Source organism: Mesoplodon bidens, assembly GCF_964165515.1.
Source record: "Mesoplodon bidens genome assembly, chromosome: 9".
Lineage (NCBI taxonomy): Eukaryota > Metazoa > Chordata > Mammalia > Artiodactyla > Ziphiidae > Mesoplodon > Mesoplodon bidens.
The window spans coordinates 102,325,033-102,340,578 of NC_138166.1; the positions used below are offsets into that span (position 1 = coordinate 102,325,033).

Here is a 15,546-nt window from a genome sequence, read left to right on the forward strand (position 1 = left end):
TATGCAACTTCCTTTTGGGCTACCTGATTTCTGATGAGAAATTTGCTGGAGGCGTTCAGAATTTTTTCTTTGCTCTTTAGTTTTTGGATTTTTTTGGGTTTATCCTCTTTGGAGTTTATTCAACCTTAAATTTATAGGTTTATTTTATTTTTTTGCCAAATTTGCCAATTTTTTTTTTTTTTTCTCACCACACAGCTTGCAGGATCTTAGTTCCCCAACCAGGGATCGAACCCAGGTCCCCTGCAGTGGAAGCGCGGATTACTAACCACTGGGCCACCAGGGAATTCCCAAACTTGACAAATTTTTAATCATAATTTCTTCGGATGCTTTTCCAGCCCTACCTCCTTTCTCCTCTCATCTGGGACTTGGAATACATGAATATTAGATCTGCTATTGTCCACCCACATGTCCCTGAAGCCCTGTTCATTTGTTTTTCAGTCTGTTTTCTCTTTGTTGTTCAGGTTGGGTTATTTCTGTTGCTGTCTTCAAGTTCATTGACTCTTTATCCTGTCGTTTTCTGCTGCTGAGCTCATCCATTGACATTTTTATTTCAGGTATTGTGTTTTCTGGTTCTAAAATTTCTGTGGGTTTGGTCTTTATATCTTTTATCTTTGCTGTGACTTTGTGTTCCTTTGCTGACTTCCTTTTATTTTTCATTTGTTTCAGGTGCGTTTGTAGTTGCTCATTGAAGCATTTTATGATGGCTCCTAAAATCTTGTTTGGTAATTCTATTATCTGTGTCATCTGAGTGTTGGTATCTGTTGATCATCTTTTCTCATTTCACTTGAGATATTCCTGGTTCTTGCTATGGTGAGAGTTTTTTTCTTTTTTTATTGAAACCTGGACATTTTGGGTATTATATTATGAGATTCCAGATCTTATTTAAATCTTATGCTTTGGCAAGTCATTTTTTTTTTTTTTTTGCGGTATGTGTGCCTCTCACTGTTGTGGCCTCTCCCGTTGCGGAGCACAGGCTCCGGACACGCAGGCTCAACGACCATGGCTCACGGGCCTAGCCGCTCCGCGGCACGTGGGATCTTCCCGGACCGGAGCACAAACCTGTGTCCCCTGCATCGGCAGGCGGACTGTCAACCACTGTGCCACCAAGAAAGCCCTGGCAAGTCATTTCTGATATCACTCCAGCAGGGGAAGGGGGATACCCTTTGTTAATGCCAGTTTGGGGCTGAAGTTCAGGTTTTCCTCTTGGCCTTTGTTGACACTCATTTGGGGAGGGGCTCCATGTTGCTGCTGAAGTGTGGGCGGGGGATCAGACCCTTGACTAGGCCTCTGCAGGTACCATCCGCCGGGAGGGTGAGGGGTGGAAGTGCTGACTTTCCACCGGGCCTCCTCTGTCAGGACCCTGGTGTGGAGGCAGAGGGGTGGGATGGGTCCTGGCTCCCGCGTGGTGTCTACACTGCGTGTGGGGGGTTTGTTTTTCTGTCGTGTTTGACTGGAGTCGGGCAGTTGTATGTTTTCACTGCCCCTTTCACCTCCTTTGGCTGGAGACAGCAGGCTTGGGGGACTGTGTTTGTTTGTTCCCACTGGTGTTTCTGGGTTGTTGGCTTCCCTGGCAGCCAGTGCACATGAAACAAACGAAAACCTGGAAGTCACCAGCGTGTTGTTCCTTGGGTCCTGAGGTCCCTAGCCAGTCTGCTGCTTTCTCTTCACCACTCAGCATTTTTATGTTTCTTTCAAATATAAAGTCCAGGGATTCTAGCTGTGCTTAGTGAGAGGAGTAGGGAAAAGTATGTTTACTCCATCTTTCCAGAAGCAGAAGTCCAAATTTAATTAATTTTGAATAGGTAATGCATTCATGTGACATACGAATTAAATGCTGTCAAAAGATGTACAGTGAAAATTAACTCTCTACCACCCACTTCCCCTCTTAGATGGCAACTACTGTTTCTGGTTTCTTCCTTCCTGAGGTAACTCTACATGTACCAGCAAATATACACAGTCGTGTTTTTACCTAAGTGGTGGCATACCACGGACACCGTTTTGCACCTTGCTTTTTTTCTCCTGACGCTCCATCTTTGAGAACGTTGTGGGTCACTCCGTGAACTCCTTCATTGCTTTTCGTGGCCTCATGATATTCCATTGCATGGAGATGCCACATGTATGTAAGCAGTTGGAATGTTTAGGTGCTGATCCTGGTATCTGTTACATTTGTTGTCCTTTCCATCTTAATGTTCTCCGCACACTTGTTGTCTTTGTTTACACCTGAGTCAGGGTCCTGTAGGAAGCTGTGGTGTGCTGGAGAAAGCTGTGGGTGATTTAGATCTGTGTCCTACGATGAGTCATGTATATACTCTGTGAATACTCAGAGATGCCCACTGATAGCTACTCTTTAGACCCATTTCTCCCTCATGTTCGCAAGGACTGTTTGGACCACATGCTTTTCATAGGTATGAACAAAAGATTTTGAATATAAGCTCCATAAACCTTTACTCTCTTTCATGGCTGTAGTTGCTTCCGTGTAATAGTTAAAAGAAGCACGCTTTATGGTTTGTTGCTGCTGCTGCTGCTAAGGGCCACTAAAACATAGATCTCCTGTGATTTGGGGTCAGAGTACTTACATCTCCCTTTTGGGAGGGATAAGATTTACTTTGTTGTCAGGTGAATTTTTGAGTATGGTAGCTTCATTCTCACTAAGGTGAGCATTGTTTTCTTTAAGGTGGTGAGTTTTCTCTTGGTTAGATATATTGCCCTCAAATTTTTGACAGACTTGAATGAAGTCATGAAATGAAGAATCTTTTTGTCTTTGTCTCTTTGCAGTCTTTTATGTTGACTTGGAAGTTTAATTCTAAATTCGTGCATAGTTAAGTTTGGTCTTGCCCAGAGGGTGGAATCTGGTACTGCCACACGGCGAGGAGTTTTGAGGTCTGCTGCAAGCCCTCTCTCCAGGGGCCCTTGAAATGCTAACTGGTGCATCGGATGATTCTGTGTCAGTGCGCCACTGGATGGCATGGTTGGTGTTCAGAGATGGGTTGCGTTTGTTTCCACAGGTTGCCTTAGTAAGTGTTGGCCCTCCAGACTTTTCTGGCCCCATTCGCAGCCCCGTGGCCCTGACGGGCTCACTGCTTCTGACCTGGATGCTTTCTCTGGGCTCAGCCCCCAGCATTTCCTGCAGAAATTCTGTCCTTTAGATTTGCGCCACCTTTCGTAACTTGAAAGCTTCGAGACTAAATGTGTCAATGAGTTGGAGTGAGAAAAGGAGATGGGCAAAGTGATTTCTGTCTTTTTTTTTTCCACCTCTTCAGCCTGTTACTTAAAGATAGCTTTCTGAGAAAAAGGATTAAAATTCACTCCTGTAGCTTTGTTGCTATTCTTCATTTGTAATAAATTGGGGATTTCAGATAATCTACCTTTAAAAATAATTGTATTTGTTTACTAATTTGTTTTGGAATAAATTTGATAAAGAGTAGTTTTTAGGAACTCAGAGTTTAACCAGGGGTTAGGAGTTCAAATGGAAAACTGAATCTTTGTGAAGCTTTCCACATTTCATTAGATGTTAATTCTGGAGTTAAGTTTTATATGATTATTTACAACTAAGTATATTCCTAAGTATCAAGGTTAAGCTCTTATTAAAATAATGTTTCCAAAAAGCCATTAATATTTTTACATAATACAATTGTTTGATTATTGTACTTTTCTTTTTGTCATATACTAGTCAGCAACCTCTTAGTTTTTCTTTTAATGGGAAATCAGGTTTTTTTTTTTTTGGTAACAAGACTAAAAATATATTTTAAATCTGACAGAGTTTCATGAAAATGACATGAGGCAATTTTTCAGTTTACTCTCTTCTTCTGTATTATATTTAAAATTTTGTCTCCTATATTGTATTTTAAAATTTGGAACCTATTTGATACTCCATGGGCATTTCACTTACTATCTTGAGGGATTTTTTTCAGATGAAACTGAGAAATTTAGTAATGTAGCTTTTGTCAGCATTAAAAGCAGACCAGCTGAGTTGTTTTGTGCCATGCTGAAAATAATGCTGGAACATGGTAACTTGTTTCTGTATTACTTTATGTACTCATTGGTAGAGTCTTTTCTATGAACACACTCGACCCCAAATAAAACCCTAACATTGGAAATTTACTTGTCCATACATAGGGATTTTATCATCCTCTCTTGATCGTTGAAATGAACGAGTGTGGTGATGGACTCTTTGTGCTGTTTTTCCCAAGGTATTGCCATCAGAGAGTCTGCAAAGGTGGTCGACCAAGCCCAGAGGAGGGTGTTGAGGGGTGTCGACGACCTGGACTTCTTCATAGGGGACGAAGCCATAGACAAACCCACGTACGCCACAAAGGTAAACGCCTACTGGGATTCGCTTCTGCAAGTGCACGGCCAAGAGCAGAGTAGCAGGATGAGTGATGCAAAGTGGCGCTTTATGTAGAAACTGTACTTGTGAGTTGTAGAATAGATTTTATCCTTACGTGTGAAAAGAGGCTTTGTTGTTGTTTTTGATGAGGGTATTTTTGATGTGGGGAATCAAGTGAACTTACAAATGCAGAGTTGACTCAGGGACCGCTGGGTTATGTGGAAAGCAAGGTCTGCTCTTGTGGAAACCTGCAAGTTGACTAATTAACCTGTCATATGTGGAAAGTTGTAGATTTATCAGTTAAAAAGAAGCAGTAAAGTTATTTAACTAGACATTTGTTCTAAACAGAACACTCCCCAAACTCCAGATAGAATGGTATTGTCGATTAGCTCTGCTTTTCCATCTGTTACCCCATTGTTAAGACGACTCTTTGTGCTTAGAAATGGGTGGAGTAGAATATGAACAGTAATGTCACGTAATCTTTCTGGTCAAGTGCCTGTTGTTTCTTTATATAAATTAGCATACACTCCATGCAGAGGAACACTGTTCAACAGCTCGCTGTCTTCCATCTCTTCTGGGCCAGTGCTGTTGTTAAACTGTTGCTCTTACTGATGTGAACTGAAGCTTGATGTAGTTTGGTTTCTCTTGCTTTAGTGGCCAATAAGACACGGAATAATTGAAGACTGGGATCTAATGGAAAGGTTCATGGAACAAGTGATTTTTAAATATCTTCGAGCTGAGCCTGAGGATCATTATTTTTTAATGGTGAGTAACTGGACCTAAGAGGAATATATCCCTGTAAATTCCAAGTTGCGTAGATTTTAACACTCCCCAAGGTGTTCTTCCCTGGGGAGTTTTTAATGCCTGCTAAAGCTGTTTGTATGAATGGGGGTGCTTTTTGGACAAATAACGGAAAGCTCAACAAAAATGCCTGAAAGCCAAAAGCGGCTTATTATCTCATGAAACAAAAAGGCCAGAGTCAGGCCGCTCCAGGGCTCGTTATTTCAGCAGCTCAGGGACGGAGGCAAGGACCAGCCTAATTCAGTAGTTTGGCCTCTTGTGTTGGTTACCTTCAAGCCCCAGGATGGCTGTCCAAGTTCCTTTACCACCTCTTGGTGTATTTGCTGTCAGAGGTAGAAGCACTTTTTAGGAATTAAGAATCCCTTTCCTAGATTTACTTCCCAGCAGATTTACTCCATCCATCCATGCCTAGCCTGGTCCCTTGCAAGGGGAATGGAATTACCTTGACAGGTTTAGATTGATCAAGATTCTCTCCCTTGGGCTGGTGAGGGGACGATGTCTTATCACCTGGCCCCGAGAGGGTAGGTACCTAAACAGGCCTCTAACAGCAAGGAAGATGGAGGGAGGAATGGATTTGGGTAGGAAACCAACTGTGCACTTGGATGTCCTTGAGAAGTAACTGGATGACTGATTTTTGCTGCTTTTATAGCAGAGGAAACTGAGTCAAGATGTTATTTTGCCAGGGTTTAAATTGCACTCTAAAATAAAATTGAGCTGAGTTATGGGCCCTGATATTGTGGTACTTAATTGATCTTGTTCAAACAAAATAAAGCATTACAGAGAAATGAAAAGAAATATCTCTTGGTTATGGAGTCTGTTCTACTTGTTTGACTCAACTTCACATGTTTCCTTCCATGAAATGTTCTTTTTAAGTTAAAATTAATTACATGTACAAAACATTTGCTTTGTGGAGAGCAATTGCACGTAGCATAAGCTGCACATTACAACCTACGTAATTTAGCTTTGGATTTTTTCCATGCAAGTACATTGTCAAATGGTCCCTGGTCCCCAGTTATCTAGTTCTTTCTAATGTTAAATATGGAGTGTTGTTTAGAATTATCTGGCTTAAAATATGTTAACTACAAGGCTATTATGGTAGTTAGTGGAATCTATATATTTAATATCTATTACAGCAAGTCCTTGAAAGTGCCCTGGTCTTTTTTTCTGGCTATATTGCCATAACTAGGAATTGCCAAGTGTGAATACTGTGTTTTACAGGCCACCATGTGTTTTCTCTCCTGTGCGTCTACAGTGGTTTATGTAAAATAAATGGAGCCAGGAAACTGACAGTGTGTCTGAGTGGCTTTGTCTTTAAAGCCTCAGTAGATCACAGATTCCTACCTGTCCCATCTGGCGTCTTTCCATCTCTCGCGCGTTGTGTAACAACTTGTTGGACAGGACTTCAGGAGCGCGTGCCGCCCAGCACTTCTGTCTGCCTCAGCTTCCCATGCCAGGTGGTCCCCTCTCACGCCACTCAGAGGGACGCTTAGTCCTAGCCTGTGGAGCAGACACACACTACCAGGACACAGCCTACAGGAATTGTTTCCTGCAAGAAATTATTTTCTGCTTTAGCTGGCATTATAGGCTAGTAAGATAAAACCACTTTCTCGGAAGGAATTGGAGGTGTTTGGTGTGAATATGGAAAAGTCCATTTGCCAAAAATGAGTACCTGTAATGAATATTCAAAAATAATCAAGTTTATTAAATTAAACAGAGAAAATATTGTGTTCTGTGTATTGTGCTTTGAATTTTGCAAGGTCAGTTCATTGCATGATGTGACTGAGGAAGTAATGAGAATGGTACATTTCTTTCAGGTTTATGCCCTTAGTCGTCAGTTCATGGAATAGTTCAAGGGGAGTAAAGCAGGTATAGAGATTTATGGCCGAGCCTAGAAGTCAGTTGAAGACATTTACTGAACTGCTATATCAGATAATGCTTTTTGGTATAAGAGAGTCTAAAGGGGTTAAATTAAAGGTCCCTCAGTAGCCCCCCAAATTGTTCTTTCTGACTGCGGTGACCAGATGCCTGAGCGTATAGGTGAGAATGAGCTCATTACGGCTCACGTTTTTCAAGACATTTCAGAGACTCGGCTGTATCGGTCATGTGGATCGAGCAGATAGCAAATGGGAATCCTACTCTTTTCTCCAATACTGAAGAGCCCAGAGTTCAGAGCAGAAGCATGTATTTTAAAGAACTGCAGTGCTCTTGAGTGGAAATCGAGTTACAACTTTAGGAGAGATTGGCAGACTTTTTGAATATGAGTCAAGGAGGAAGAGCAAGCAGCACGTGCTGATCAAGAACGCCTGAGAGCCGGGAGCCGGGAACATGGACATCCCGGCTTAGAGAGAGGGAGAGAGAGAGAATCGCCCTTCCTTCGTCTGGGTCCTCAGTGGCTCAGATGACACCCGCCCATGTTGGTGAAGGCGCGTCTCTGTTCTCAGTCCGCTGAATGCTAATCTCTTCCAGAGACACCCTCACAGACACACCCAGAAATGATGTTTTACCAGCTCTCCGGGTGTCCCTTAGCCTAGTCAAGCTGACCATGACATGTGGTAAGTCCTGACTCGCCATCATAGTTGCCTTCCTGGCTCTTGAGAATGATGTAGACCCGCTGTGTCCAGTACGGAAGCCACCGGCCGCTGCGAAGGCTGACAGCCCTGGGTACGCTGAGTCCATCACCCCTGGCCCATGTGCCCTCCACCTTACAGTGCCTTGTCATCTCCTCTCCTGGTCTCCCTCCCTTCAGGATTTATATTTTAAAAAGGTTTCTTTACTGCAATTATAGAGAGGCTTGTGGGTGGAGCAGTATTAGGTACATGTGTTCAGTTTGCTGTCTTTATCCAGAAATATGGATTGGTTTTATGGAACAGATTAATTCTTTATTTTTGAATTAATACCAGATGATGTTTCACCATTATTATGAATAAATTTGTTTGTGTAACTTGGATTCATGTGATGTTTTAATCATATGCTTCAGTATTAAAAAAATAAGAAAAACTTGATATCCCCTATTTAGATCTTGTTGTAAATAATGGTTTGGGGAAAGTTCCATTTAAATTGGTCTCCTAAAAGAACAGTTACTGGTGGTAAACATAAAAGAAATGGAGGACTGAGGAAAAAATGGGTTTATGATTATGATTCTCAGAACCCATAAGAATATGCCTTTAATAATGCTGAATTTGATTCAGGAGCCAGGAGAACCTAATTATATTGTAAACATTCCCTTAAATAGAAGTATGTAGATTTTAATGTAAATTCTTCACAGATGGTGAATCGTTTGGCAGCAAGTAATTAAATATTGGTTTTAGCAAGTTAAGGGTTTTATTTTCCTTACATCCATTTGTAGTAGGGAGGGCAGTGCTGGCAGGGCAGCATCCTGGTGTCATTAGCGGTCTCTGTGCTCTGGTATCTCTAGCGTATGGCTTTCATTCCAAGGTCACCTGATGACCCCGCGCTGGCTCCTGCAGCTCCATCACCACCTCTGCATTCCAGGAAAGAAGGCAGTAAGAGCAAGCAGAAGGGAGTCTACTGCTCGAGCCTGCTTTCACCCCTGTAAGGAGCTTTCCTAGAAGCCACATCCATCAGCTTTTGCTTCTTATTGGCCAGAACTTAGTCACTTAGCCATCCCTGTCCATGAGGAAGTCTGGGAAATGCTTTTCCTCTGGGCCTGTGATTGATCAGTGGTCTGTCATTAAGGCAGAGGGGAGAATAGGTACAGGGAAGGCAAGTTGCAGTGCCTTCCATAATGATGTGACTACAGGTATGAAGACAGTGGCCAGGCGAGAATTCATTCAACTGTCTTCACAACTCTGGCTGGATGTGGCGAGTGTCGTCCCCATCGGGAGCCAGGAGGCCAGGAAAAGCCATGTCGAGATGTACTGCTGCTTCTGCTCTGTGTTGCCGTCTTGCCTCTGTGAGTTTCTCCGTCTGGATAAATAGATCAAGAAGTTGTATTGGGGGTTTCTGTGGTCTTTACACACAGGCTGTAACCCAGGGTTTCACAACTCTTGTAAAGATTTTTTTTTATTATAGAACTGTAAGTGTGATTTAGAAAATTTGAAAGATATCTGTGGGACTTTTTACATCCCATTAACATAAATATTAACATTTAGCATATCTTCATTTAATCTTTTCACCCATGTTTTTGTATGACTTTGCATTCAATATTGTGTCCTCTTCCCCCATTCTCTTACACTCTTTTCATAATCCTCATTTTAATGGCTAGACAATCCTCTGTCCAGTGAATATTTCCTATCTGTTTAGCAGTTTCACCATTTTTAGATGTTTACTTTTGTTTCCAATTTCTGGTTTTCTAAGAAGTAATATGAAGTAATCTTTGCACAGTGTTTTCTATATTAGCATTTTTATATTAAAAATATAAAAATTATATATGATTTGGGGGTACAGAAGTATTAATAATTTTGAATCTTTAGCATACCGTTTCACGCTGAAATCTTCAGCGTACTAGAGGCCACATTATTAGAACTCTTGTCAGCATTGATTAATATTTTTGATTATTTGTTGTCAACTTGCATTTTTAATAACTTTGACCTTAAACATTTTTTCATGTGTTTATTAGCTGTATTTTCTCTTTCGTGAATTGCCTATTCATTGCCTGTGTTCTGTACATATCAGTGTTTTATTGCTTTTCCTATTGCTGTGATTTCTATGGTCTTTTTTTAGTGGTTTGTGGGCCTCTCACTGTTGTGGCCTCTCCCGTTGCGGAGCGCAGGCTCCGGACGCGCAGGCTCAGCGGCCATGGCTCACAGGCCCAGCCACTCTGCGGCATGTGGGATCTTCCCAGACCGGGGCACGAACCCGTGTCCCCTCATCGGCAGGCGGACTCCCAACCACTGCGCCACCAGGGAAGCCCTATGGTCTTTTTTTTTTACCTAAAAGTTTCTTTTGTGATAAAATGTACATAAAATTTACCATTTTAACCATTTTTGAACGTACAGTTTGGTGAATTGAGTACATTCACATTGTTGTGCCCCCGTTACCACCATCCGTCTCCAGAACTTTGTCATCTTCCAAACTGAAACTCTGACCCCGTTGAAGAATAGCTCCCCATTCCTGCTTCCTCCAGCCCCTGGCACCCCCCATCCTACTTTCTGTGTCTATGACTGTAACTATTCTAGATCCTCATATAAGTGGAATCCTACAGTATTTTTCCTTTTGTGACTGGCTTATTTCACTTAGTGTAATGTCTTCAGGGTTCAGCCACATTGTAGCATGTGTCAGAATTTCCTTCTTTTTAGGGCTGAATGATATTCTGTCTTATATATATGTATCACACTTTGTTTATACTGTGAACTCTTCCATATAATAGATAGGAAGCTTTTGTCAGGAGCAGATACTTTTTTTCTCAATTGATTTTTTTTCCCTTTGTAGGTTATGTTTTTGAATCTGTAAGTTTTTATGTAGTAAACTGTTTTCCTTTGATGTTTATACATAATTTTCATCCATTTGGGATATATTTGGAACATCATTTGACACTGGACTTAAACCCAGGAAGAATCCAGGAGCCAGTGTCAATCTACTTCTTGCTGGGAATGTCTTCTGTAGGCTCACTTTTTGCTTCAAACCAAATAGGCAGCTCTTAGCCGGCAGGCAAGAAATGTTCCTTGACTGTGCTCACACTTTTCATGCCTTTTTAGTCGTCTTCTCTGGATCCTTTTGTTCCCCTCTACTCAGTTTAAATGCTTTGTTTATAAAGTTAACTTATTAAGGTGCTTGCATTTCTCTTCATGGTGAGAAAAGATTTTATAGATCTCTGTAGCTAATATATATAATTTCTTCTGGTGTGAATTACATTATTGATGGTATAGCTGACATTTATTCAGCGCTTGCTATGTGCCCTGCCCCTCCCCTCACCAGGTATTTACACGTATTCACTCATTTAATCCCACCAACAACCCTGAGGGAGGTAGTTACTAGGCCTGTTTTTCAGGTGGGTAGGAGGTGCTTTAAGGAGATACATGTAGCCAGTACTGCTGGAAGGTGCAGCTATTACTCATGTGCTCTAAATGCAAGAAATCTAAAATAGTAATCATAACACAGGGCCAGCTGTGTGCTGGGCGCTTTAAGGTATGAACAAATTTAATCTCACCCCCCTGAGGTGGGCATGTTAAAATAAGTTATGTTGTTGTTGGGTGACTTCCAGATCCCTTATTTACAATCTGCTTTTGATGACTTTATTATTTCTCACATATGTCTTAAGATTGCTTTCTCTCTCCCATCCAGGGAATATTATATATTGATTCTAATCACAGTCATTAAAACTTACTTGGGGCGCTGCGTTTGAGCTTTCCATCATTGCTACACAAGAGTCTAAGCTAAAGCCCCCAGCAAGCTGACAGCCAGACTTGCTTGTTTGTTTGAAGCGAGATAACATGCACAGCACAGAATTCAAAAGGTGCAGACGGATTTCCAGTGCACGGGTGTCTCCTTCCCAGCTCTGTGCTGCCCCCCAGATCCCCTTCCTGGAGGAAAACACCTTTACCGGTTCTTCACCAGAGATAATTGTGTGCAGGCATATGGATTGTACATAAACTTGTTTTATAAAATGGTAGTGAAATACACATATGGTTGTCACCTTGTTTTTTATTGTAAAACCTTTAAAAATGGTGATTAAAACCATGAAATTTACTCCCTTAACCTCTTTTAAGTGTCTAGTTCAGAGTGTTACCTATATTCGCATTGTCGTGTCACAGGTCTCTAGAACCTTCACATCCTGCAGAACTGAAGCTCTGCCCGTTGAACAGCTCCCTTTTCCTCGCCCCCGTACACCTTGATTTTTTTAAAAAAAGTTGTTGGTACAGAAGAAGATTTAAGAATGTGTAAAGTGTGGAGATGCCTTTCTCTTTTCACTTACCTGTTTATCATAGAGATTGTTTCATACCAGCACGCAAAAAGCTCATCCTTTTTAATTGCTGCAAAGTGTAGCATTTTATGGATGTGGCATAATTTGTTTAATCAGTTCCTAGTGATGGGCATTTAGGTTTTTTTTAAAAAATATTTTATTTATTTATTTGGTTGTGCCGGGTCTTGGTTGCGGCATGCGGGCTCCTTAGTTGCAGCTCGCGGGCTCCTTAGTTGCAGCTCGTGGGCTCCTTAGTTGCGGCACGCACGTGAGATCTAGTTCTCTGACTGGGGATTGATCCCAGGCCCCCTGCGTTGGGAGCATGGAGTCCTAACCACTGGACAGCCAGGGAAGTCCCAAGGTTTTTTCTGATCTTAGAAGCAATGCTGACTTTGGACCTCTCTGAGGCACCTTGTTTTTTCTTGCCTAGAGAATGTAATTTGATTTTGTTTCACGGTCTTAGCTAAGAGACTGTCTTTAGTGAGTTTCTCACTGGTACTTGCTGATGATTTTAGTAACAGTAACTCACCACATGCTGGGTGCTGCCCTGAGCACTTTATTTAGACTCCTGTGAGGTCAGTGCTAATTACACACTGAGAGAGGAAACCACCTTCTAAACTTGGTAAAATTGAAGGTGGGACGAGCTCTCCTTTTAACCGGGCTGGTGTGGCATGCCACTGTGTGACAGGTGTGTGTGGCCTTAGTTCAGCTGTCCTACTATATGCTTTGCTTTCTGGTTTTAATGTGTTTTATTTATGTATTAGTATTTTAAGACTTATTATTTATAAAAATAATTCATAATAATTCATTAAAACTATTTTAGGGCTTCCCTGGTGGCGCAGTGGTTAAGAATCCGCCTGCCAATGCAGGGGACACGGGTTTGAGCCCTGGTCTGGGAAGATCCCACATGCCGCGGAGCAACTAGGCTCGTGCGCCACAACTACTGAGCCTGAGCTCAAGAGTCTGCGAGCCACAGCTAGTGAGCCCGCGTGCCACAACTACTGAAGCCCGTGCACCTTAGAGCCTGCGCTCTGCAGCAAGAGAAGCCACCGCAATGAGAAGGCCACACACTGCAACGAAGAGTAGTCCCACCTCGCCACAACTAGAGAAAGCCTGCGCGCAGCAACGAAGACCCAAAAGCAGCCAAACATAAGGAAATAAAATAAATTTAAAAAAAACTATTTTTAATATAACTGTCCTTCTGTATAATATATTTACCTGTGTTTAGGTATGATTACTTCCTACTGTGCTTAGTGATCAAGTTGGTACATTTCCACATTTTCTTACCTCCTCTTCCTTCCTCTGTCACCTGCTTTTGATTGATTATGTTACTAAACTTATTCTACTATTTACAACTTTAGGTTTACTGATGTCTCTGATACTCTATAATAAGACAATTATCTTTTGATTCCATGGTACAAGGATATCAATGTCTATATTCTCTCCTTCCATCTGTACCTCTCAACTTGATGCTCGTTCTGCTGTTTTAATTTATAATGTTTGCATTCTGTTCTATAGCTATTATTCCCTGGAAAGAAAAATCTTTATTCCTACACCTTAAATGGATTAATTGCTCACTGTGAGTCTTTGGCCGTACTTTCTTCATTCTTATCTTCTAATAGTTAATTCATGAAGGCTTCATAGGAACCAAATTCTCCCAAGTTCTTATATGTTTAAAGGTCCTTTGTTTTTGCAACATACTTGATTGGCAGTGTGGCCAGATGTAGAATTCTTGGGTCACACCTTCCTGCCCTGAAGACTCTGTAAGTGTGGCCCCATGTGCCCCAGTGCTACAAACGTATCTGTGTTGATGGCCAAGGCTGGCTGTACTTTTCCTGCTTTAAGGGTGTTTTAGGTGCTCGAACTAAGCATAACAAAATCCCACGGGCTGAGTGGCTTACACAGCAGACATGTGTTTTCTCACAGTTCTGGAGGCTTTAGGTCCGAGATCAGCGTGCTGTCAGGGTTGGTTTCTGGTGAGACCTTCCTTCCTGGTGTGCACATGGCCGCCTTCCTGCTGTGTCCTCACGCGGTCTTTCCTCTGTGTGTGTGTGCGAGCGAGCTCTCTGGTGTCTCTTCCTTTTCTTACAGAGACATTGGTCCTCTCGAATTAGGGCTTCCCCCATGACCTCATTTAACCTTGATTACCTCCCCAGAGGCTTTGTCCCCAGATGCCGTCACATGGGGGGTTGGGCTTCAACATAGGTATTTTGGGAGACACAGCTCAGTCCATAACAAAGGGTAATGTGGGAGTTTTTGCCAAAAGGCCCAGAGAATTTTTATTTATTCTTTTTTTCTTTCTTTCTTTCTTTGTTTTGCAGCTTAAATATGTGATGTATAACCATATTTATTGACATGGAAAAATGTTCACAACCTATTGCTGAATGACAAAACAGGTTTATTTATTCTTTTTATCTTTCTGTAATCCTGTTAATTTCCTCCTATTTGATAATGGTTATTATTTTTAAATAGATATTTGAATTTTTTGAAATGTCTTTATCATGATTTTTCATCTGCTGTATTTTTACATTTTTCTGGGTACATTTTTTTTGTCTGCCATTTGTTTTTCCCGTTACTTTCCTCTCTTCCCTCTCTTTTTCTTTCAGTGTCTTTATATGGTCTTTGGCTGGTTTCTCTGTGTTTCCTTCCTCATCTTTGAATGAGGGGAATTCTTCCTGGACAGGCTGTGTGTGTGAGTTGAGGCCGGGCGGGGGGCAGTGTCTGGGTGAAGCTGCTTCTGCCCAGCTTTTTCTGCCTCACAGCTGATGGCAAAGATGCTTCGTCTAACCTTGCGGCCTGTGCTCTGATGGCAGGTGGGGCTTGGGGAGGGAGGCTTCTCAGCTGTTCTGCTCAAACTGGTCTTTTTCCAAGCAACGGCTCACTGCTTTTCCTCTCTCTGGAGACCTGCGTAGCTTGCCTGGGGTCTGATGTCACTGGTGTTCCCTCTTGGCATCCTCACTCGTCTTGGTGGGGTTATTACTACCTTTGGCAACTTGCTGCAGGGCTTTTCAGTTTCAGGGTGTTTGGGTGTTATGTTATCGAAGGTAGAGTTCCCTTTTCTGTAACTTGTTCCTATCTTGGGGTGGTTAATAAGAGCAGAAGTGTTTAGAGAGGCCTTTACTCTGCTGTGTCAAAGCTTTTTTTTTTTTTTTTTTTGCGGTTCGCGGGCCTCTCACTGTTGTGGCCTCTCCCGTTGCGGAGCACAGGCTTCGGACGCGCAGGCTCAGCGGCCATGGCTCACGGGCCCAGCCGCTCCGCAGCATGTGGGATCTTCCCGGACCGGGGCACGAACCCGTGTCCCCTGCATCGGCAGGCGGACTCTCAACCACTGCGCCACCAGGGAAGCCCTGGGTCAACGCTTTTAAGCCCCACAGCCAAAGTTCTTTAAGACAATTTCTTTAAGCACAAATTTCTTTAGAGTACGCTCTGGGTGTACGCTACCTGTAAAATCAGGAAGTTGTACAGCATCCTAATGAACATGCTTTTAGGTTAACTTTTTTATGATTCTGATACAGTTACATGAAATCTGGGTGAACACTAAATATAGTGAATGTTT

General features: G+C 42.2%; 1 protein-coding gene across 12 annotated transcripts in view; it reads left to right on the top strand.

The window, feature by feature from the left end:
• The window catches only part of ACTR3B (actin related protein 3B), a 64,135-nt gene that overhangs the window by 26,612 nt on the left and 21,977 nt on the right, over nucleotides 1–15,546 (top strand). For 8 of the 12 annotated variants that reach the window (XR_014016661.1, XM_081244171.1, XM_081244172.1 and 5 more), the window contains 2 exons: nucleotides 4,191–4,315; nucleotides 4,982–5,092. Coding sequence is in view for 11 of the 12 variants with exons in the window: in XM_081244171.1 (XP_081100297.1) it covers nucleotides 4,191–4,315; nucleotides 4,982–5,092 (236 nt within the window). In the remaining variant the exon portion in view is untranslated. Of the gene's footprint in view, nucleotides 1–418; nucleotides 555–4,190; nucleotides 4,316–4,981; nucleotides 5,093–8,598; nucleotides 9,042–13,781; nucleotides 14,387–15,546 lie in introns of those variants that run through there. The other 4 variants (XM_081244168.1, XM_081244176.1, XM_081244175.1 and 1 more) reach the window with 4 other exon arrangements.